The 24,239-nt window shown below is 42.9% G+C and overlaps 2 protein-coding genes across 12 annotated transcripts in view; both read left to right on the top strand.

Annotated features, from left to right (window-relative positions):
* Positions 1 to 15,581, top strand: part of MICAL2 (microtubule associated monooxygenase, calponin and LIM domain containing 2) — a 117,958-nt gene extending 102,377 nt beyond the window's left edge. For 10 of the 11 annotated variants that reach the window (XM_064426178.1, XM_064426177.1, XM_064426175.1 and 7 more), the window contains 6 exons: positions 1,109 to 1,203; positions 3,093 to 3,185; positions 4,578 to 4,671; positions 10,131 to 10,230; positions 11,405 to 11,478; positions 12,357 to 15,581. In XM_064426178.1, the coding sequence (XP_064282248.1) occupies positions 1,109 to 1,203; positions 3,093 to 3,185; positions 4,578 to 4,671; positions 10,131 to 10,230; positions 11,405 to 11,478; positions 12,357 to 12,541 (641 nt within the window). In that variant the 3' untranslated portion in view covers positions 12,542 to 15,581. Of the gene's footprint in view, positions 1 to 1,108; positions 1,204 to 3,092; positions 3,186 to 4,577; positions 4,672 to 10,130; positions 10,231 to 11,404; positions 11,479 to 11,969; positions 12,038 to 12,356 lie in introns of all 11 variants that reach the window. The other variant, XM_064426173.1, reaches the window with a different exon arrangement.
* A 5,456-nt stretch (positions 15,582 to 21,037) lies between these two features.
* The window catches only part of PARVA (parvin alpha), a 62,913-nt gene continuing 59,711 nt past the window's right edge, over positions 21,038 to 24,239 (top strand). Inside the window, exon 1 of the mRNA XM_064426165.1 lies at positions 21,038 to 21,319. Within this exon, the coding sequence (XP_064282235.1) occupies positions 21,184 to 21,319 (136 nt within the window). The 5' untranslated portion in view covers positions 21,038 to 21,183. The remainder of the gene's footprint in view (positions 21,320 to 24,239) is intronic.

The following is a 24,239-nucleotide window of genomic DNA, read 5'->3' as shown; positions in this document are numbered from 1 at the left end:
AATTAGGGCTGGAGGCAAAAGTCCTACTTCAGCCCTGGGACCCAGAGCAAGGCTAAGAAGAAACATCTACACTGGGAGAAGGGGAGGAGACTTTAATCTGAATACACCTAGAAAGCCAACTGTTGCCTTGTAGATACAAAGAAAAACTAACACTGTTAGCTTTAAATTATGTACATTTCCAAGATGCCCAGCTGTTAATCATTAACCCTGTAGCAGGTTGAAGCAGAGAGACAGATGTTCCAAAAGAGGTTTTATTTTCTGAATTAAAGAGAATGAAGCTACGCATTAGACAAATTAAGAAGAAATTCAAATATTTACACCCAGTTGAAACAAGATGCTGGAAAAACAGGCATGATAAAATTGCTGCAATTAAATGTAATTTAATTTATAATTCTGAAAGCATGTTTCTTCCAAAGGCAGACTTTGAGTTTCCCTTATGGAGTGTATTGTTGTGATGTACAGATTTTCCTGACTTCTTATGGCATTTTAATCAACAGCCCAATGATGTGATAATATTCCTAAAGCAGAAAAATAAGTGACATTTGTTTAGACATAATTAATGAAATATTTATGTTGCATGAGGCTGTGTGATAAAGCCCTGTTCTCTTAGTCCATTTGCTTCTGATTACATTTGTGATTTTTTTATATGACCAGACATTCTGACGCCAACTATTTTACACTGAGCAGATGTCATGTAGTAAAAATGGGTGCCAGATGCTACAAGCCACATAAGGGTAATTTGTTTAAGAGCTGGCTCAGACTTTGTGCATTCAATTACACTGTATATTGAGCCTTATACAATCATTTGGGTAATATGGCTAACTTCAGATATACATTTTAATGAATGTTGAGTGCATTCAGAACAGCGTGCTACATGCAGGGAGCTCAAGGAATTAATTTATTTGTTCGTAGTACCTGGAAAAAAAGAAAATAAAATATATAGCCAGACAGTTTTTGACAGGGATAAAAATGTTAATTAGTGTTGTCAGCTGAATTTCCAAATTGCTCTAGGTGCTGCTGATTAGAACTCAGGGCAGGTGCAAACTGTCTGTTTAAGTTAAAGAACAGTATTTTTTGCTTCACTGACCATTTTGTTATTGTGTTTTAGGATATGAACACCTACCTGTCAGAAAACAAGGTACTGAGTATTCTACTTCATCCTCTGATGAGGAATTTGAATCCAAGCCTTCATTAACACACAAGGTAATTTGAGCTGGAAACAGAAAGGTATTTCCTTAGTTGGGCTGTATTTAAAATTCATCATATGATTTTGATCTAAAACATGCAGCAACTCCTCCAAGTGGGGATTGGAACATAGGAGGTTACATGCCATGGAGAGAAAATACATTAGGACAGATGAACATCAACAATTCTGTTTTCTCTTTGGACCTTTAATTTCCCCTGGTCATACCAGTGCTGACAGAGGAGGTCTTAATCTGACAAACAGAAATGTTTCACTGAAACCACTTTGAAGATGATTCTTAAGTGGCCTTAATATATAGCCCAACAAGCAAACTATTGAAAAAAAATAAACCAAACAGATGCAGATTTCCTTTGGGGGAATACGGATTCGTTGGAGAAGTGCTGCAGGCAGCTTGCCTGGAAAACACTCTGTTTGTGGCTCACACACTTGTGCTAATTGGGATAAAATCACACCCAGGCCCTGTGCCCCAAAAGGGCTGACAGCAGGAGCTGGGGGGCTACAGCACCCTGAACCCTCCACACCCAGCTCTGACATGAGGAAACAGCTTTTGTTGTCTGAATAGCTCCTCAGAAATGTGTTTCTCTCTTTCCTGTGCGGAGTATCAGTAAATGTGATTTACAGTATGAGGGGGCCTTTTGATTTGCTGCCTTTGGGGGTGGGGGGAAGAGGAAGGAAAGCAAAGTACTGAAAAAGACTGAAAAATATGAAAGCCAAGTGGGATTTGAGTGGAAAAAGAGGAGCCAAAGCACAGCGATGTGTGGCAGCACTTGTCCCCAGTGGCTCTGTGTCAGGATGTGCTGAGATGGCAGGATTCTTCATTCATCTTTCCTGTTACAGGAAAGACAATCTGTAGTACAATAATGTTATGGTGAATTTAAAAAAAAAGTTTAAATAAAACAGATAAAAGAAGGGAGACATGGGAGCAAACTGGATAGAAGTGACCCCCAGCAGTTCAGGCAGTCACAGGGAGGGCAGGACCAGGCAGGGAGAAGGCAGAGCTCCAGGAAGGCTGCCAGAAATGGGAAGAAGGATCAGCTGTTGCACATGGGCATTAGCAGTGATTCAGTTTTGATGCACATTCCCCTCTCGGGGTGCTTCTTTCAGCTGCCTCCTACCATCCCTTTTCATGCCAGTTCTGGCTGCTATTTTGCCAGTGCCACCATTTGTATCTGGCAAAACTTGGTGGGAAAAATTTTAGTGACTTCCTGGCTGGTTAATTTTTTAATTTTGTCTGGTCTATGGTGCTCAGGTATCCTGCCTCCTCAAAAATGGGAACAGCACAGCCTTGAAGCAATTCAGGACAGCTTGGGTCAAAGGCAAGATGGAGAAATGGGAGGTGATTCCCTGCCCAGCCCTGCAGCATGTGCTGTCCTGGTCTCCCGACAGCAGCAACAAGTGCCCAGGGGAAAAGCAAAAATCTCTGTAATGCAGCACAGAAATGTCATTAGGGAAGGTTTCATAGGGCTTAGGTAGTGTCCCATGATGTGAATTTACCACTTTATAGCTATAGCAGTGGAAATGGGTTGAATTTCCTTAAATGGGTGCTTTTCCCAGCCTCTGTATGGCCGTGTATAGTGGCATGTGGTATACAGTCAGCTTTGTGCTTTGGAAATGTTTTATTGACACCCACTTAGGGCCACCTTAGGAGCTTGTGATGCTTTAAAGCCAGCATAGCAAATGCATGTAAATGATCCTGCATGGCAGTTTCCCTTCTGCCCTGAGCACCTGCAGTAGCTCACGCTGCTCTGGGCAGGGGATGGGGTCAGAGTGTCCCCAGGGGTCAGTCCCAACCTCAATGGCTCCGTGGTTCTGGGGGAGCTTTGAGGAAAGCTGCAATGGCATACTTGTGCTTTGATTGCCTTTTTCTTTCCCTCTGTGTCTTTTATAGGCAAAAAGGGCTCTCAGAAAGAGAAGGAAGCTGGAGAAGGAGACAAAGCAGTTGATTAAACAAGAGGAGCTGAAGAGGCTTCACAAAGCACAGGTGAAAATGTAGCTCCCAGATGTCCCCTTTGTCTCCCAAGAGTGACTTGTGAGGATGGGGGTACCCAAAACTGGCTCTGCACCTCCCCTCACTCCTCAGTGTGGCTCACTGCCCTCTGTGCTGAAATCCCCACAGCCAGTACGTGTGCCAGGGCCCTGCATCTCTCTGGGGGACAAACCCATGTCAGTCCCTGGAGATCATCATAATTACCGTCATAATTTTGTAAATGTGCATGAAGAACAAGAGGGAATAGTGACTGGCAATAAGAGAAAGGAACTGAAGAGGGAAAGAGAGAGAAAGGGGAAACAACATCAACCCTGTAGAATGTAAGAAACTCAGCCATTACCTCTGTGCATTACAGGAGGATACAAAAATACAGTGATGGCTTTTGTTCTCTCCCTGCTTACAACAATGAAAGTGAATAATTTTTTCCCCTTAATGATGGAAAGCCACTTCATTTTATACAGGCCCTGCTATTCAGAAAATGCTAGGAAAGCTCTGGACTCTGCTGGTGTGTTATTATTTCCAATTACAGTTTAAGATTTGTAAATGCACTTCTGCACAATTTGATCTCAAATGTATCCTACTTAATGCACAGGAAGAGAAGCTATTTTTAGGTTTTTATCTGAGAATTGTAAATTATCTCCAGGTAACATTAGATGCATATGTGACTACTCTTGTTTTAATACTTTGTGGAGACAATGAAGCCCAAACTTTTGGAATGATCTTTTGTATTTGTCAGGCTGTTGCTGAGGGCTTGGCTTGGAATGCCCTAACACAGCCTGAAATGGGAACTGCTGAGCATCTGTCTTTGACATTTCAACCTTTTAAGGTGTTTCATGCTTTTTATCCCCACCACACCTCTGTTTCAAAGGGAATGGACAATGGATGTAGAAATCCTTCCTGAAGTGCCACTGAATTGTCACAGCTATTAGACCCTTTTATTTCTCGGTCAAAAGCTGATGAAATGTGAAAGCAAACCAAACAAAATCCCATGGAAAATAAAATAGCTAGCAGAGCTTTCTAGCTGTAAACCTTCCCTATTTATATGAGCTTTACTAATGTAATATCTCAGAATATATGTCTCTGAATATAAAAGTATTGGCTTTTTGCACCTTGTGAGACACAGAAACGTTATGATCTCTTTTTTTTACAATGGTAGAGCTAAAACTCAGAAAAAACTGAGGTTCTTTTGGTGCCTGTGATACTTACATAAAATTGTCATAAACACCTAGTGGCATTTTTAAATTGCTTAGGTGCCTGGTACACTCAATGAGTTGGCAAGAGCCACGACTCCTTCAAGACCTTTCCAAGCTGTTTCTCTAAGCACTGAGACCATCTTTTGTCTCTGAATTTTTTGTCTGTAGCTTTCCTATCATTACATTTTTGCAGGCAATCCAGCGCCAGCTAGAAGAACTGGAGGAAAGACAAAGAACTTTGGAGATTTTTGGTGTCAAACTGGAGAAAGAACTAAGAGGAGAAGCAGGTACACAAAGCAGTTTGCTTGTTTAGTGGTGGGATTTTTAACCTGTTCCAAAGCAGAGGGTTTTAATGGTTGTCATGGAAATAGTTTGGTGCAAAATCTGAAAAGGAACAATAACTGGCAGGACAAAAATTATTGATAAACCATTTTCTCAAACTCTCTGTTAGCTCAAGCACCTTTACGTTGAATGCTTTAAATTTTCTGTTGGTTATCACAGATTTGGAATTATTGACAATGCTATTGAACGTGAATTTACATTTCCCCCAACACCACACCCCTCCCCCTTTTTTTTTAAATTTAAGTCCCATCCAGAGCTTAATTTCATCTTGTGGAGGGAACCAGTGAGGTTTCCAGGAGCTGTATCTCAGTTACCAAGCCAGCAGCAGCCTGTGCCTAGTAACAGAGTCTTTAATGACTTTCCTGGAGTGTGAAATGCCATTAATATGATTAGAGCCAGTGGCCATGCTATAGCAACAGCAGCCTGCAGCACACACACAGACCCCAACAGCACGTCGTTTTCCCTAGTGGGCAGATGATGACAGAGGTGTCCCCCTGGCCCCAGCCAGAGGAAAGGTTTCCCCTCACCTGAGCCAACACTCAGGGCTCCCAAGCACCCAGGGCTGTGGGATCCTGCCCCTGGCCCAGCCTTGGCACTGCTCCCAGCACACAAGGGGTGAAGCAGAGGGACAGGAGCCCCGGGGGCTCCTGCCAGGCTCACAGCGGGATGGGAGTGTGAGCCGTGCCATAAGGGACTTCAGAGGGGGCTGTGGGTCTGTGCTGCAGGGATTGACAGCCTGAATGCAAATGTGTCTTTATTTACCTCCGCTTTAGAAAACTGAGCCTTGTGTTTTCCTGACAGGCAGTTGCACAACATGGAAAACCCAGATATGTTTTGGCACCTGATCTTGATGTTGTCTTAACCAGGCAATCCAGTCCAACCCCTCCATGCTGGCCTTTTTAATGCCACATTTCATAGCAGCTCTCACCCCTATTCTGACACTGCACTAATCAGTTCAGCAAGAGAGCAGTCACCCAACCTTTTATATTTATTAACTAATTTCCTAGAATTTATCGTGTCAGCCTATTCCAAATTTTATTTTAAATTTTATAATCTATTTTTCTTAAATGAAATCATAACCCTGTGTCAAACAGCACCCCCCTTTACTGCCCATGAGAAAGGCTGCTTAAAAGGCTGTGAGAATTTAGAGAGTTTAGAGCTTTTTTCTTCTGATTTGTATAAAGGTGGTTGTTTTTTGTAAACCTCAAAAATATAGAGGGACGAGAAGCTTCTAGCTCTTGGGGTAGACACTGAATACCAGGATAAATGGCCTAGAGCCACTTCTTGTTGTTGCTGTTTTGACAATCGCATTTCCTAAAGAAGGCTGCCTGCCAAGAGATCGATGCTTCTCATTCTCTTACCATCCCTGGTAATTGGATTGCCCTCATTAAGGTGAAAGTACTGTTTTTTTCTCCCTGTTGATTGTTTGTGTGTAGGTGGCCAGTTACAAATAGGGCAGATACTGAAATGTAGGATGTTACTGTCTCTCAATAACTCTTCTGGTGCAAAAGCACGAAGCCGTGAGCTTCCCAGACAAAATGTGAGTGCTTTGCTGCTCGCAATAACATATGTGTAATGATGCAGGAATTAGTGAGTTTAATATTCTGTTCAAGCTTCCTAAAAATAATGAGCATTACTTTTTAATGAATGACCAGTGTTTATTAGGTTAAGTTGTATTTAAGCAGGTCTGCGCTTATGCAATTCAAGTGATTTAATAGGTATTATTAAGGTAATTAGAAAACGATCACAGTTCAGCAATAATATTGAGCTGCAAAGGTTGTGAATAACCAAATTTAGAGGCAGGCCTGCAAACACCAGTTTTCAGTGACATTTACGCAACTCTCCTCTAATAATTCTGTAAGCCTGGGATGAATGGCCTCTTTGTTAGGGGGAGTTATTCATTAGCTCCTCAACTGAATTACAAGAGAACATGCGTGGGTGCGAAACAACTGCCATGAAGACTGATGAGCAAAATGAGGTTTTGATGGTCTTGTAATTGTAGTGACAACAATTCATGCATTAGGAAAAAACCCACAAACCCCCAAAAAAACACCCCAAAAAATTAGAAGAAATAATATCAGTCCTATGAATAATTTCTCATGGTGGTTATTTCCTTTATTCTGCTTCAAAATACCAAATAATAAATCACTGATGTACCATTGCTTTGTTTTCCACTCACATTTGTAAAGGCTTATGGAGAGCTTCTGCCTACAAGAAAATACAGAAATAAAAATCTCAAAACACATTTTCCACTGAAATTAGCATAAGGGCTCAGTTGACTAAACAAGTCATGAACAATGATGGTAAAGAAGAAAACCTACATTGAGAGAACATTAGGAAATGTCTCCATGCTTTGAAAGGTGAATAAATATCTGCACATGTTGTAGATAGTTTTTGATTTCACAAAAAAAATATCTGAGGTGTCTTGGAATTTTCAACAGAGTCAAAAGAAATCAGTTGCAAGCCTGTGGAAATAAGGAACATGAGGTTTAACTGTACCTAAAGAGGTGCAAACTGGCCAAGATCCCTGTACTGTGTGATGACTGTAAGAAGGGACAGTGAAGCATCGATTTGAGAAGGTTCAGGTTTTGAAAAGAGTGTTCAGTAAATACTCCTCAACAGCCTATACAATTCCCTCAAAAGTGATGAAAATAGAAATACCTATGATGTAATTAGAAGAATGTCAGACTTTCAAATGGATCTCAGTCAGAGGAGACTTGGGTAAACCAGGAGGACAGGTTTGCTTTAGCAATGCTGTAGGGGAAAGCAAAGATGGCTCACAATACAAACTCACAAACTGTTTTCCCTCTAACCTATTAAAAAATCTTCCAAGCTGCTTAGTCCAAAATGCTTCTCTGGTTTGTTCTGCCCTTGGAAGGCATCAAGCACTCCATCAGACTTAAATAAGTCTGATAACATTGCTAGTAACAAACATTTGAAAAGCTCAAGGAAAAAATGCCACTGGGAACACTAAGGGGGCATTCTGTGGGATGGAGGAGGAGGCAAAACAAGGGCTACTTTTATTTAATCTTTTTGTGGATTTTGTGAAAATGAATGTTTCTTTGCAAAGTGCATTATCTTTGCTTACCTCAATCAACCTACAATACACAGTCTTTTATTAGAGATACAGAGTTTTTAAAGTGTAAAGGGGAATCGTTAAAAGAAGGACTATTTTTGCCTAAACAAGGAAACAACAAAAATGGAACAGTAACCTTTTGTGTCTGTGCAGCACATATGCATAGCAGCAATTGCAGTGCTTCTACTGACAGCAAAATAGATCAAATTTTGATGAAGCCACCATTTCTTATGGTGGTGTTCAAAGATCAAAGGCTCTGAATACTTATGCTGCATCCCTGAATTGGACTGGTGAGAAGCTGGCATGTTCCAGCAAGGAGCACTCCCGCAGTCACTCTGGGAAGACACTTTTTATCACCACTTGCTGACCTGGAAGATCCCACAGGAACACATCCATTACTGCCAAGTTTTAATGGAATCAGGCAGGAACTGAAGAGTGCTTTCTCTGCCTTCTTCTACTGTTTATCCTCCTGTTTCATGGTAATTTCCAGTTGGGGTCAAGTCCTGATGACAAACTGCCAGCATGACTGCTGTCCTTGGCTGGGGCCCAGGTAACTGCTCTGGTGCTGGCAGGAGGTGACCTGGGCTCCCTGGGATGACGGTGTCTGGTGAAGGCATGCAAGGGGCTGGTGATCCCAAACACCCAGCAATGCCCCTTGGCTTAGGCAGATGGCTGAAAGGGCTCCACTGGGTGATATCACTGCTGCCCCAAGGAGGTGGGCTTTGGACTGCTGCTCTGAGTGGAGTCAGACCCTGGCTGTGACCTTAGAGGGAGGGACAGCTGGAGCTGCAGAGACAAGAGGGTAACTCGCTGAAGCACATTTCAAAATAACAACAGAAAAGCATCAGGAACACTGCTGAACTGCCCAGGACTCTGGCTGTCTCTCCCCTTGGTAATCCAGTTTAATGATACTCTTGTAATTGGTATCTCTGCAGCTTTAACCAAAGATCTTTTGGATTAAGTCTCAGTGCTCTCAGACATATGAAATAAAGGTGCAGTTTCTCTTAAAGTAGAAGAAATCATATAATCATTTAGTAGATCATATAATCATCATATAATCATCAAGTAGAAGATATCATTTCATCATTTCTTCCATCCACAGAAAACAGCCAGGCTGGTTTGTGGGGATTTTATTCCTGGTTATCTAGCATTGTGATGTAAGGACTGAGGAGGAGAGAGCTTGTTTCCCTGCCTGCTGGCAGTACTTCTTTTTCTTCATCCTAAATCTGGCTATCACTGCTTCCATGTGTGATGGGGAGTGAAATACCATGGGCTGGGGCGGGAGCACGGCCTGGCTGTTGGCTTTATGCTTCTGAAGGTGCCAGAGTGTCACTTGGATTGTAGCCTCAGCCTGCAGTAGTGTAAGATATTTGCTTCCTACAAGTGATGACCATTTTGTGGCAGCAGGCAGGAATGGGCAGAACAGATGTGGGAGGTGTGTTGGCAGAGCCATCAGCGTTGCTGTAATTCTCCATCGAAGGGAGGTGGGGTGGCTTTGTTTTGTGAAAAAAATGAATGGAAAATGTGAAGTCATGAGGATGTTAAAAAGGACAGCAAGGAAAAGAAATACATATGTGCTCTGACTTGCCATTTGAAAACACCCAGGGGTTCTTCATTGCCAAAGAGGCTTGCACAGATGGTATTTTGGGAGAGTAAAGGTCCTTACCCGATGAAAGAGATCCACCCTTTTCTTCAGCAAGGCAGAGTCAAGCTGTGAGCTCTTTGGGAGAAAGGCTGTCTATCAGTGATGCCCTGGCCCAAAGTGTTATAAAACCACCCACTTATCACAGATTTGTCATTCAAAGCAGATGCAGATTTAGAGGCCAGTTGACAAGTGAAGGGAAATTTGCAGAGGATTTGGTGGTGTGTCTGATGTCCACTGGAAGCAGGAATTAAGCTGCCCCTTGCCAGTGTGTGCATCCTGAAGGCTGATGGTGTTAATGGAATATCCACTTAGACACAGTTCAGCTCTGAAACCCAGTTTCAACAGAGCCACAATCTTATCAGAGGTGATAAGACAAAGCTATGAGACAGGAATAGTGCCCAATAAAGTCTATGTGATTATTTGAAAGGAAAAACTTCAGGACAAAAGTGTTTTAAAATCCAGTGCATCTTTAGCTGCAATGAGCCACAACTTTCAATCAAAAATAGACAAAAATGTCCTATCTGTTGTGCTCAGCCATTACTTTGGTAAGTCACATACAGCAAAACCATCTCCATTTGAAGCCACGTGGGCTTACACAGGAGGACTATTGAAGGACAACTTAGTTGGCAAAAGCATTGGAAAGAAAGCTGGTGAAGCACACTGAAGTCTCCTATTTCACACAGATTCAGGCACAAAGGATGAAAATCAGATGCTACATGAATGGTTGGAGCTGGTCATGGAGAAGAATAAATTAATGCGTTACGAGTCTGAGCTCCTGATTATGTAAGTAAGAACAAGCATAAGTATTAAAGATGGGGAGGGGAGAGGGAAAAAATGTACTCACAACCCACAATACACCTGAACACCTTCCTGTGTGCTGCATTTGAGACAGCTGAGGAACAAAATCCAGGGCAGCTACAGCCTGTTTTGAACACAGATTTGCAGCTGAAGCCTCCTCATCCTTCCCTCTCGCAGTGGCTCAAACATTTCAATTCTGTATGATACTCTGAGCCAGTGTGGCACAGAGATGCTCTGCCTTCACATAATGTGGTCTAATGAACACACCTTCTCCTGGGAAGAAAAACAGTCTGACAAATCCATCTGGTTTTATTGGACATAGGAAAAAAGGACCTAGAAATTCACTACAGCCATGAAACAAACAGATACACCAACACAAGAAGCAAATAAAACCCATCTCAGTGCCACTGTTGTGGCTGATGGAATCAATGTTTGCTGTAGCTCCCTCACCTGCAGACACCCTCGAGACAGGCAGAGGTGACTCTCGGCTCTTTCCTCCAGTGCTCGTGGGCAATGTGGGAATGTGATGGGAGCCTCCGCAGTCCCCACTCCCCTCTGGGTTTCCCTCCTGTGCAGGCTGCTCATTGCCATTTATCATTCCCATATCACTCAGCCCGGCCCTGCACCCCAGTTTCTGCCCAGCTGTGCTGGTGCTGCCAGGGCTGGCCCTTTCTTGCCCCTCTCCTTGTCACTGGTGGCAGCAATGCTTTTCTCACACTGTCTGAGAGTTAAAAAGGCGACAGTGGGCTGCTTTTAGCACTGCAGGACACAAAATGTTGTTGTCTGGATGTGTTCACGTGTTAATTCCTTTGCCTCAGGACCTGCTCCTGTGCAGAAGGCCTGGTGAGGCCCTTCACGTGTGGGCTCAGCCCTCTGCAGAATTGCAATGTGGGTGCCACCAGCAAGGCACAGATGGTCCAAAGCCTTAAGCATTGCTGTGTATGGGGGAGTTTAACCCCATACATAATGTAAAAGGTGACAGTGGTACTCCTGGAGCTGCTCTGGAGATGTTGGCACAGGCAAACCTTTTAGCTGTGGCAGCCCAATAAGAGAAAATACCAGATAAACAGAACACAGGATCTCGTAATTGAAATCATGTTAACACAGAGGTCTTCACTGAGAAAAGCTGCTTCTTTAACATACTTTTTGCTGCACCCAGAGCCCAAGAGCTGGAATTGGAGGACCACCAAAGCAGGCTGGAACAAAAGCTGAGGGAGAAAATGGCCATTGATGGTAAGTCAAAGGGGACAGTGTGCTCCAGCCCACAGGGACAGACTGTGCCAGCCCCGTTTGCTCCAAAAAGAACCAGGGTGGCTGAGGCTCCTGTGCTCCCTCTGAGCACAGCTCAGCCAGCAAAATGTGAGATCTTCTCCTCTGACTGCTGGTGAAGACAGCTGAGCTGACCTGGCCAGTTCTACACCGACCTGGATCGGAAGCACTGCAGGTGTAATTACACTAATTGTGCTCTCCAGGCAGCAGTGTCCAGCTGATGATGGACAGCAATGGAAAGTAACTTCTTCAGTCCCCTAAACAGAAGAGGTTGTCTGCTCTTGTGCAGCATTGCTGGTTACCACAGTATTTTGGAATTCCTTTGAGGTACTTGGGATTGCAGCTTGGACTTGTCCTTTCATTTGAGATTTGAAAAGGAGCATGGGGAGGAGCAGTGCAGGGAGAAGAGTGGTTCCATAGCACTGAGCAACCCAAAATATCCTGTTGTGTTCTAGGCATGTGGATTGCAAGTGACGGCAGTTTTCAGTACATTTTCTGAAAAATGCTTTCCATTTCCTTACAGGTACTACATTTCATGTTGGGATTTTTACCTTATAAGCTAAATTTAAACTACAGCTTAATTGCTTCTATAATTAAGTAGTGCTTTTCCTATCCCTTCCAGTCTAAATTGTGTATAAAATTTACTCTAGACCCTAGGAACCCTAATGGCCAACTTCAAATGGGAGAAATTCAGGAGAAAATTTCCCTGAACTGTAACTTTAACAATACTAACTGCTGTTGACTGCATTTGTCATTGATGATAATGTTAATTCAAGCTGTGCACTAACAGTTAAAATGCAAACAGTGATCTGGTTCTTAAGCTCTTTTTTGTGACCTTTTAGACAGCCTTAAAGATGAGATGGATCTGAACGAGGAAGATGAAATTTTTACGGAGATGATGAGAGTGGTTGAAGAAAGGGACAGACTCGTATGTGCCTTAGAAGAGCAGAGAGTGAAAGAAAGAGCAGAAGACCAGCACTTTGAAAGCCTTATTTTATCTACAGGTTATCAGCTGAGCAGGATTTAAACAGCCACATGCAAATAAACATCCTTTCAGCAGTATTCCCTGTCACGGAGATACACTCTTCTGGAAAATGAAGGAATTCAAATTTAAAATCAACTTATTTGGGAAGCAGGTCATTTTGTTATCAAAAGCTTTAAAGCAGGTCTTTTGCTTAGACCAGAGACAGTTATTTCACTGTCAGCTCAAAGGATCACTGGGATACAGATTTGGACTGAATGTGCCTGTCTGACAGGCACCAGGGTCTGTGAAAGGGAAATCAGAGCTCCATTATTCTCTTGGAATTTTATTTTAATGCTGAGAGTAGAGTTTCTGAGGAACATGATGACATCATTTAGTATTTCTGAGACAGCCTTACTTTCCATCTGTTTGTCTGGATCTCTGTGTGGCTTTGTTAATATTTTGGCACAGCCGAGCCATGGTCAGCTATAGAAAAGTCAGAAAATGAGCATCTCATGAAAATAGGGTTAGTTGTTATTTCTGGTGGAGGAAGAGTCGTTTTACTAATAACTACATATAAGCACTTACTAAAACTACTGTAAATGCAATGTCAGAAATTAATTTTTCAGGTATTTATGAGTTTTATTGCACTGTGTATTTTTGAACAAGAATTTAAAGCAATATTAAATCCCTGCATTTTGTAAAATGGTAAGGGATTATCAAAGGGTGACTATCCTTACAGCTGTTACATGCTCAAAAAAGTTTCTGTTTATCAGAGATTAAGGTCTTTAAAATAAGATAAAAGATCATTTAAAAGTAGTAATTCAGACCCAACTGGACTATAGGGCAGACTTTATAATTTCTTCATAAAATACATCACAAATTGTATTGTTTGGTGTGATAAATGGTATAGCAGTTAAAGACCTCCCCAACAATCATCCCATAAAAGGACTGCAAAAAATGCTGAGTTGTTAATATCAACATTCGATGGAAAATATTGTGAGTGTATTTAAATTACATTTATCCTGCTGCTTGAGAATATATGCCTTTTTTTTTGCCTAAAGGGACCATCTCCTATCTTTTTTGTACATTCATTTGTAGATATTGGCAAAAAAGCATGCAGATATTCTCCTAATTTAAGTAACTTCTTAAATCTGAGATAATTCTGCAATTTAAGATTGGTAATATTCCCAACTGTATGTGTGATGCACTAGATTTTCAAACTGGAAAAAACAAGGGGAAACTGAAAAACTGGGTTTTTGGGGTTTTTTTGAATATAATTTTACCTCATGCTCTGAAAAGATTTGGTGTTCTCATTATTTTGTGAATGGTGCTAATTTGCAGCATCTGCCTGTGGTACAGCCAAAGATGGAAGCATTCCTGTCAAAAAAGCTTTAAACTGAAAAACCACTTAGTGAGTACTGGTAAAGTAACAGACACACTGTGTCCTGTCACAATAATATTTGAGTTATCTTCAGGGTTGGTTTGTTGTTGTTTTGTTGGGGTTTTTTGGTTTTGTTTTTTTTGGGTTTTTTTTTGTTTCTGTATTGGAAGAAATTTGAAATACCCTTTCTAAAGGTAAAAGCAAGTTTTTGCTATTGGTCACAGATAAATAATATACCTCTGTTGGTGCAAGCTTTATACTATTGCTCTGCAATATTTATTTATATCTATTTATTAGACGGTTTAGAGAGGGTAAGAGTGTCTGGTTACATTTTACAGTTTGGATGTTCTCTGATTTTGATTGAAAAATGTGTATTTCTAACAGCTATGTACAGCAAGACTGTGCATTGTGGAGTAGACAGCTTTATAGATTTGGTACTTAATTAGCAATAAAATATGAATTAAGATTTTAAACAATATTCTCAGTGACCGTAACTTGAAGGGATACCTTTAAAACACAGCATTCAGGGCTTTAACTTATATTTTGTCTTCCATCACAGTGAAAAGACATAGAAGAAATCCTTAAATATGTTACAAAATAAGCACCAGACTTTTTTTCCCCCCCCTCTCATTCATAGGCTAAGCATACCTGATCTTCAGATGACATTTTTACTGAGATGGATTGCAGTGATTGATTTTTTAAACTAAAACTCTATTACTTAAGACTGACACAAAGTAGGAGAGGCAGAGCAGAAATAAATATTTTAATTTTCTCTGTTGAGATCTGCTGGTATTTCCAGTATGGCAGAGGAAATTTCTGGGTTTTATCACTGTCCCCAATCCTCCCTCATGCAGTCCTGTAGAAAAAGACAGCCTAGGAAATGTCATAGTTTTCTGTGAAAGTCATAATGATTTCAAGGTATTTTTAAGAAGTTTGAAAGCAAAATTCTTAGACCTTTGCACAGAATTCTGCAGAAATCTCCAGTTATATCAAAGATTGGTTTTCTCATCTCACTTTTACAATTAAGAAGTCCATTCACAATAGTGTTTGCTGTTGCAAATAAGCCCTGAGATTTCAGTTTACAGCAGATGGATACCTGTTCAGCTCTAAAACCAAACTCCAAAGGGTGCTTTCCCTAGAGCTTCAAAGATTTGCATTCTTGAGAGTATCAGAGTCTACAGAAGCTGAGGGCCATCAGAACTTTATGGACATCAAAAAATATTCTTTGCTAAAGAAGCACTTTTCTGGATGCCCTGTGGTTGTTACACATGTTCTGCCCAAAACTGGCTGCTCTTGGGTGGAAAAACCTGTCAGGCTACTGCTGCCCTGCCTGATATTAAGTACCTCACAAGATTAGATCCAAAAATAAACTGTGCAAGTGATTTAGAAAATCATAAACGCCTAAGTCATTTAAAGCAGGTCTTTGTGTATTGTGAGAGTAGAGAAGGGGGTTAAAAAAAGAGAGAAGCTATGTGCACTGTTCTCAGGTCAATTTCATATGGTTGGCTTCTACTAGAAATGTATTTAAACACTGGTTTGGTTATCTTGCTCCTCAATATTTTCTGTAACTTGGCTCACTAATTTATAACAGTTTTATTAATTTTTAAGTTCATGGCACTGTTATTTTGGGGTATAATGTGATGTGCTGGAATGTACTGACTAAATGGGTTGGTTGTGAGAAATTATCTATTTGAAAGAATAAAATTCGGGCTCACTCTTGAAGTCCCCAGATAATTTCATAGAAATTTCTTTCCACTGACACCGACAGCGCAATAATGTGTGATGAGGACAGATCTTTAGCTAAGAAATTAAATCATCTTCTGAACTCACGTACTGGTAAGTAAATCACAGCATCTTGCAGTGCACAGATTCCTTTTGCAGTTCAGAAATAATGATACTCTGGTGTTAGGGGGCATCTCTAACAGAAGAGATTACAAACCCCAGGAGACCAACAACCTCCACACATGCTTACACAGGAATTCACCAGATGATTTCCTTGGGCTTGACACACAAATTATAACAGCTCCTTGAAGAATCAAAGGAAAAGTGTTAAAATGGTGATCAAAATCATACTTGCCCATTAACTGTCAATTTTCAAATGCCACTAACTTTCCCTCTATCAGGTCATCTAATTTTGTTGTTTTCTATCAGTGGGAAAGTCTTACTGACCAAGACAATGTGCTGCCCAGAGGAGAGAAGAGGACAAGCAAGCCTGGGGCCAGCGTGATTGTCCCCTCCTCAATGACTCTGGACTGATTGATAGGTCTCTCCTCCTCACAGGACAGCTGCTTCTCTTCAGAGGTCAATGTAATTTCTGGCAGCTTTGAACTGAGATTTTCCTTTCACTGTCATGTCCTTTCCCTTCCATCTTGTGGACTTTTCTGTCCCAGGAGCAGAATAGAAATGCCACCACAGGAATTTACTGAGGCTCTTCTAATCACAGTGCATGCACACACCCTCCTTGTCCCCTCTTCAAAAGATCACAGGTCCAAAGAAACTCAGTGTTTAAGGATGTGGTTTAGTGTGGATTTGGCAGTACTGGCTAATAGCTGGACTTGATCTTAAAGGTCTTTTCAAACATAAACAATTCTGTGATTCTATAAAAATCTTGGGAAAACAATTTTGTAAATCATTGTTTGAATCAAGACCAATCCATCAGCCTCCAAGGTAAAGGGACACCTGACTGATTTGCAGTGTGTTTGACCATAGGAAACAAATTTAGAGGTCTTGTGCCTTGAAACTTCTGCTTTGTAGCCCAATGCAGGTCTGATTTCAACTGAGATTTTCACATTAGTAATTTCCAGAAATATACACTTGAGCAAGTCACAGGATGTGGCATAGCAGATGGGAGACTCTGTGTATCTTTTACCACTTTGCTGCTGTTAAGATCCAGAGCTGTCCCTGCTGGGCTTTGCACGGACTGCACATTTTGGCATTGTTTAGCACAATGGGTTTGCCATGGTAGCATGCAAATACTGTTCCTTCAGTCTTCGTGGCAGCCACATCTCAGGAGCCTGGGGCCCGGCAAACACTTCATGATGGGCAAGGTATTTGCTGGATTTCACCCAGATCTCTTTGCCTGATGTTTATGAGAAAAATTGGGGTTTCTTCTGTTGCTTCCAATGAGCAATGCAGAGACCTGATAGCCCTGCATGCCAGTATTGTGCTTGCTGGAATATTCGTGTAACACACCTGTATGTAACTACAGACCCAAACAAAGGGTACAACCGAAACTTCTTAAGGAAAAACAAATCATAACACTGATTTTTTCCTAAAACTGTCTCAAGAAGAACTTGTAAATGCAAGTAAACTTGGCCCAGTTTTTGTAAATAACTAATTGATATAACAACATGTTACCAAAAGTAGGGAATACCAGGATGACATTCCCATTTTACCAAAAAGTTTTAAACCCACTTTCTTTCCTCTGAAGCTTTCAAATTATTCACTTCTGTGACTGTATACAACATGTTCTCTTTTATCTTTCATGTACGTTTCTCCTCATCACATCTTAGTCTATCTGTTTTGCTCCTTGATACACAACAAAAATTCATTGCATGTTTTAAGAATCTATTTGGAAATACTCTCTTACTTTTATAAAACAATCTTTTTTTGTTATATTATTTAAAGAGAATATTCTTTTACCAAAGAAGTTAGAGCAGAAATCACAGCTGTGCTTTAAATTCCAGCATACAAAAATATGTCCAATCTTAATCTCACCTTGTCAGCTGGAAATTTATCCTCAAGTGTGAGTTTCAGGTGATGCTGGCAATGAAAATTTGGAGCCCTTTTATCCTTGACATGATGCTTTCTGCTGTTCCAAGGCAGCCACGCTGAGATGGTGTGGAAACACCTTCTCTGCTCAGCAGGCCCCTTTACTGCGCTATTAACTCAGGGAGGGGTGGGCACGTTCACCACACAGAGCTGGCAGGCCAGCACAAGGCTGCCTGCAAGTGCTCAGGAAAATAAAACGTGTAGACTTTGGTCTAGCTCTCCTGCTCCTGAAGTCAGCAAAGGGTGTTCCTGTAGGCAAGCACAGCAGTAGCAGCAAGTTGATAAATCATTTTAAAAATTCCACTTCCATTCTTTAAATGACCAAATGGTCAAAAGGCTGGAGCAGAGCTACACCGAGAAGAAGAATGACAGGGGAATACTCAAAGGCAAGAGGATGATTTATTGCACAGCCTTAACCATCCTGGCTGCTCTTTCTTGCTAGCTTAGCCCGTGGTTGGGATATTATATACCGCGCTTCTTCTGTTTCTTTGGGGAAGCAAAACTGCTCCTGAGCATCCTGAGTCTCATATTAAAAGAAATAAAAACCAGCTGTGCATGGACAGACATGCAGGTGATTGAGAATTATTTGAAGGGTGGAGGGGAGGGGACTTAGCCACCTTTTATTGCCTGGCAAAAGTACACATGTGAGCAGGATACAATTAATTTGATGTAATGTTTGGCTCATCTGGCCGAACAAGGCGCTGACAGGGAGCGTGGTGAGAGCTCTCATGGTCTGCTCCACATTTCTCTATGCCAGGTGCAGCAGGCCCAGCCTGAACAGCAGCCTGCTGACTGCTGTGTCCTGTGCTGGGCTTGTGGAGCAGGATCCTGGAAGTATTCTATTGTCAAATATAGAGCAAACTCCATGCCCATAGCATACATACCTTGTGAATACCTATAAAGCCTTTAGTGATGAATGCAATCTTAATTTAAGGCCATAACTTAGACCTTGTGAATATCTATAAAGCCTTTTGTGATGAATACAGTATTAATTTAAGGCTGTATGTTCATATATATTCTTACATAAAAAGAAAAAAAAAGGTAGCATATGTAATTCTAAATTTGAGATACAGGGGGAAAATGTTTTAAATATCGTCAAAGAGAAACAACACAACTGGAAAAATACTGCAGTAATGTTACACACAAAGAATTGCACATAAATCCTGAAAGAAATCCCAAAATCAAAACTGTAAACTTAGGATCACGCTGTTGCTTTAGCATCATTACTTAAATGCACACAGTATTTGAGTTTCCAGATCTGACAAAGTTCATCTTAAACACATTGTTTAATTTAATTTTTTTCCTCTTGTGATGTCCAACTCCCATAGTTCACGAGGCTATCAAATAAGTAATACTGTATTTATCATTCATTTACATATATTGAGTGTTGAGAAATAGTTTTGTGAGGGAGTTGGCAAATGCATGTTGAATTCTGACTAGCCTGTACTGCACAGCCCAGCACCTGTTGCTCTTTGTGAGGCATCTGGCTTCTTCCTTCTGTATTCACCACAAACACAGTGGTACAAAGGCAAGTGCACTTGTGCTTTACCAAAATGTTCTCTCTTCTGCTATGCCCACAAAATCCTATTCTGACATCCATGTATAGTCATTTGGCTCCAAATGGAGATTCAGCTGGGTCACTGCTCTGTTTGTAAATACCACAGATTTACAGGCATATTTTTAAAAGTGCTTGATGTGTGTATTTCTCCTTTTGAAACTGTCTTTTATTATGTTCTTTAAAATGAGACATACACTGTACAAGCAGCACTTCTGCAAAAAGAGAATTATGCATGAAATTTGGGCTGAAATTCGTAGACAAGAGGCCCCAGACAATAACTGGTGCTAGAACTAGAGAGCAAATGTAAGGAAAGGATTGTGCTAAGCCTTGGGCTCATTCTTGCTTGTAACTGATGGCAGGATGGACGAATAGAGGGTTTTTTTCCAGGGCACATACTGACTGCATGCAACAAATACACATTGATATCTATCCCTCATCAGCTAACCAATGTTACCAGCTTGTAAAAACACAACAATTATTAGCTGATTTAGAAATATCCTCACGGTAATTTCATTTCACTTATTATGCCTAATGGATAGCTAGATATTTGCATGAAGTGTGTGTGGCTTTTTGCCTGAATTGTTAATCAAGTGATTAAGTGGTAAGTGAAAGTAGTGCATCCAGATGACATTAATGCTGTTCCACTCCTGGATGCCTCCTGAACCAGTCACAGCAAATTATCTGTTTTAAACCTCCCTTAAGCTGCTCATCTGCAAATCAAAGCAGGGTTGGTATAGGCAATCTATCATGTTCAGTCACCTTTCCTTCCACAGGCTTTTTATACTGGTCTGACTACAAGAGTTGTTTTGCTTTGTAGAAGTGGATATGACGATGCCCGCTGCTTCTCACCACAGACACAGCTGAAAACTGCAGGCAGAAGAGCTTTGCAAAATCTTATCCAGACTGGAATGTCTGTAGTAAGCTTGGACTTTAACTTGCAGGAAAATATTTAGGGACAATTTATTACTTCCTAAGTTCTTTTGTGTGTCCAGATCTGGGGCCTCCAACACAAGGGAGATGAACTTGATGGAGCATGTCCAGAGGAGATCACCAAGGTGCTCAGAGGGCTGGAGCACCTCTCCATGAATACAGGTTGAGAAAGCTGGGGTTGTTCAGCCTGGAGAATGCTTCAGGAACACCTAGCAGCCTTACAGTTCCTAAAGGGGGGGTCACAGGACAGCTGGAGAGGGACGTCAGGTCGGGTAGTGACAGAAAAACGGGAAATAGCCTTAAGCTGAAGAAGTGTAGGTTTAGACAAGGTATTAGGAAAAACTCTTTATTGGGAGGGTGGTGAGGCTCTGGAACAAGCTCTCCATAGCAGCTCTGGACACTCCATCCATGGAAGTGTTCAAGGCCAGGTTAAATGGGGCTTTGAACAATCAAGTCTAATTGAAGGTGTCCCTGCCCATGGCAATATGTTGGAAACTAGAATATCTTTAAGCCCCCTTCCAACCGTGACCGTGATTCTGTTTTTCTATCGGTGCTGCGCACAGGATGCAGAAACATCTGCTGGCAGCTGTGACCCTCCTACCCTTCAGGCCCTTCACCGTGGGGCAGCTGAGGATGAACTGAGCGCTGTGACACTGTGTGCACACCTACCTCCACCTTCGGGCACCCACGTTACTGGCACCCTCCTGCATCACCCTGCCCTGGGTCACCTACCCAGCCAGCCCCCGATGTGCCCGGCCCCTCGGCGAGGGCAGGGCCGAGGCGCTGCCCCGTGCCCCCGGCTCCAGCCGGGCCCCAGCCGGCGGCGGAGCGGCTCCCGCACCGCCCGGGGCCACCGGCAGCCGAGCGAGGCGAGCGGGCCCTCCCCGGCGGGAGGGAGGGCGGGAGGAGGGAGGGAAGGAGCGGGAGAGCCGGGAGAGCGGAGCAGGAGCTGCCTCAAATGCTTGAAATAATTCCGCTTCCGTTCAGAGCCGGGAACAGCCTCCCACGGCACCGCGGCCTCGGAGCCGACTGCTCCGTCCCTCAGCCGGCGGCGGCTGGCCCAGCATGGCAACCTCCCCGCAGAAGTCCCCTTCTTCCCCCAAGTCCCCCACCCCGAAATCTCCCCCCTCCAGAAAGAAGGATGACTCCTTCCTGGGCAAGCTCGGCGGCACGCTGGCCAGGAGGAAAAAAGCCAAAGAAGGTAAAAATTAACAGGTTTGCATATTTCCTGGGAGTTACCTTACTGTGGGGGGAGGGAGGGAGGAGACGGGGGGAGAGGAAAAGGCTCTGGGGAGCGGGAGGAAGGGGCTGGCGGGGAAGGACGTGCGGGGTGGGGTGGGCAGGCGAGCGGCGAGGGAGGAGCCGCCCCGGCCCCGCCGCTCCGCCGGCACCGCGCGGGGGCCGCGCCGGGGCCTTCTGTGCGGGCCGCTCCCGGGTGTGCGTGTGCGGGCAGTGTGCGTGTGCGGGCCGCTCCCGGGTGTGTGTGTGCGGGCAGTGTGTGTGTGTGTGCTGGCAGTGTGTGTGTGCGGGGCCGCTCCCGCTCTGCGGGCAGTGTGTGTGCGGGGTCGCTCCCGCTCTGTGGGCAGTGTGTGTGTGCGGAGCCTCTCCCGGGGTCGGGATGCGGGATCTGTGTGGGGGCCGCTCCCCCGGTCAGGATGCGGGATCTGTGTGGGGGCCGCTCCCCCGGTCAGGATGCGGGATCTGTGTGCGGGGCTGCTCCGCGGTCCGTCTGGCCGCGGAAGGACGGACGGAAGGAAGGCAGGAGCGCTGCCCGCCGCGGGCCGGGCGGCCGGCGTGCCCCGCAGGCCTGGGAGCGCCCGTGGGTTTTTTTCCCCTCAGCGGGATTTGCCTCCGCAGTTGGGGCGGACCGCAGAGCGCGGTGCCGTGCGGTGTGGGCCACAGCGCGGTGTGTGGGTCAGCCCGCAGCGCTCTGTAGTGCGCTCCCCTGACACGAATTCATAGCAGCGATCGCTCCTCAGCGGCTCGGAACGCAGTTTGTCCTAATGCTGGGCAAAAGAGTTTTGCGTCCCGGCAGCGAACCTTTACGGAACGCCGAGCATGTGCAACAGTCTGGTTCTTTGTCCGTACGCGTGAATTAATACCCACCCCCCGCTGAATTTTCCTGTGTGAAATCCCATGAGTTGAGAGAGAATTGGAGTTTCACCTCGCTCACACATCGTTTTCACAGCTGAGCTTAATTAAAATATGATGCAAATAGAGCCAGCGTAACAGTCACTTCAAAAGAGTTTTTCAAGCAAAATTCATTGCTTGTGAGTGTGAAGAAGGGTATGAGGCTCAGCAGTCCCTTGCTCCTGGCGTGCACTGGCGCTGGAGCCAGGCACGCAGTGTTTCAGAGCAGCTCCAGTGCTGCGGACACGGATGACACCACTTGGGAGAGCACAGCTCCTCATTCTGTAACCCTCACGTCATCTTTCTGTGATGTACAGCCTTGCTTTTCAAGTAAAACCATGTTGCACGATTGTGCTCACATTATTTGGCTTTTTCTGGTCATTGTAGATGGACCAGATGAAATGGTAAAGAATGACAGCTCCATTAATTACCTACTTCTTAAAATTATGCTGTTAGAGTATTTGTGACTATTAGCAACATGGAACTAGCAACAATCTTCTTTGATGAGTTCTGATTGTAGATATGTTTGGAGATCTTTAAGTGAGCCTATTTGTGGCACTTTGGGTATGTCCATTATATTGTTAGTGCTGTTTCTGCTATTAAATGCTTTATTCCTTAGTGACAGATGTCTGAAGTCACAAATCTCCAGCAAACTGTTAGAGGCAGCAGTTACTTTTATCCACTGTCTTGCAATCTTCCAAAAATCTGTATTCTGTATACTTCTCATTAATGTATTACATTTATTGATAAAAACCTGCACCTGCCATTTCATATTGTCTATCCTTTTGAAATTTTGAAACTGTGTTGTCCATGTCTTTTGTGTTTCCCAATTTTCTAAGGTCTATCTATAAGTAACTGGTTTAGAGAGCTGGGTTTTTTTATATTAACTTGGTAAGGACTGTTACTTGCTGGTGGACAAAAATGTATTGTGTTAAATTCACCTTAGTATCCTTTTTACTTGAGTGTGTATTACTGACATTTCTCTGGTGGAAGCATATATAGAGGTGAAACTGATAGTATGCTATCTTTATTGATTTATGGGTTTTAACACATTCAGGTGGCTTCAGGCTTACTGTGAAGCCTGTCCTCTTGCTTACTTCCTAATTTTTTCTCTGCTAAAAATAAATATAAGCTTGCAAACTATTAATGAGCATTGTTCCTTGCTGGCTGTGGCCCACGTAGGTTCCATCTTAAGTCGTGCTGATTATTTTTTGTAGGGCTCCAAGTGTTTTTGAAGCCTAGCTAGGAATTTCAGAGGTCAGATTGCTTGTTCATCTAGGATCTGAGCTTTGGTGTGTTTTTTTCCTGCTTTAACCAACCTATGGCAGGTTTCCTATGGAGGTGGGTCTTGGTCATAGAAGTGCACGTCGTTATTCACCTGCTTACACACAGGATGTGTAGGAAAATGTTCAGTGTAAGTCAGGATAAAAGAGGGACAACTGAAAATTTCCATGTCTTTCAGTTGGTGTAAGTTCTGCTGTTACAGAGAGGACAGAAGAATCCTGATTTACTCCAGGGTTCTACCACAAGGGCTAAGAACTGGTTTTTAATAATGCAAAAAATGTTTTATCTCTTGTAGGGACTATGCTGGTTTCACTTTAGTACCATCTCTGCTATATATGTAGTTAACTGTTGTAGGTGATACACAATTACACATCTGCGAGTTTTGTATTTTTGTCATCAACAGGTGTTTTGATTTTTGTATATTCCAACAACAGAGACAGTGCCAAAATGCTTCACCAAATGAAAATCCTTTAGGATCTGAAGTGACTTTATGATGAAGAATAATGCAGATTATTTGTGAAGAAAGTTTATGTAGTTTTAGGTGTAGCAAAAATAGTTTCTAATACAACATAAAATGCAATATCAGTATTGACATTAATTTATATGCATAAATATATATATATATATATAATATAGCAAACCTTTGCTTATACATTTCAAAGTTCTTGGCAATGGTAAGAGGTCCACCAGTGGAAGAGGGGAGGGTA

Source organism: Passer domesticus, chromosome 6, assembly GCF_036417665.1.
Source record: "Passer domesticus isolate bPasDom1 chromosome 6, bPasDom1.hap1, whole genome shotgun sequence".
NCBI classification, from domain to species: Eukaryota; Metazoa; Chordata; class Aves; order Passeriformes; family Passeridae; genus Passer; species Passer domesticus.
This window is presented reverse-complemented; position numbering and strand designations above follow the sequence as displayed.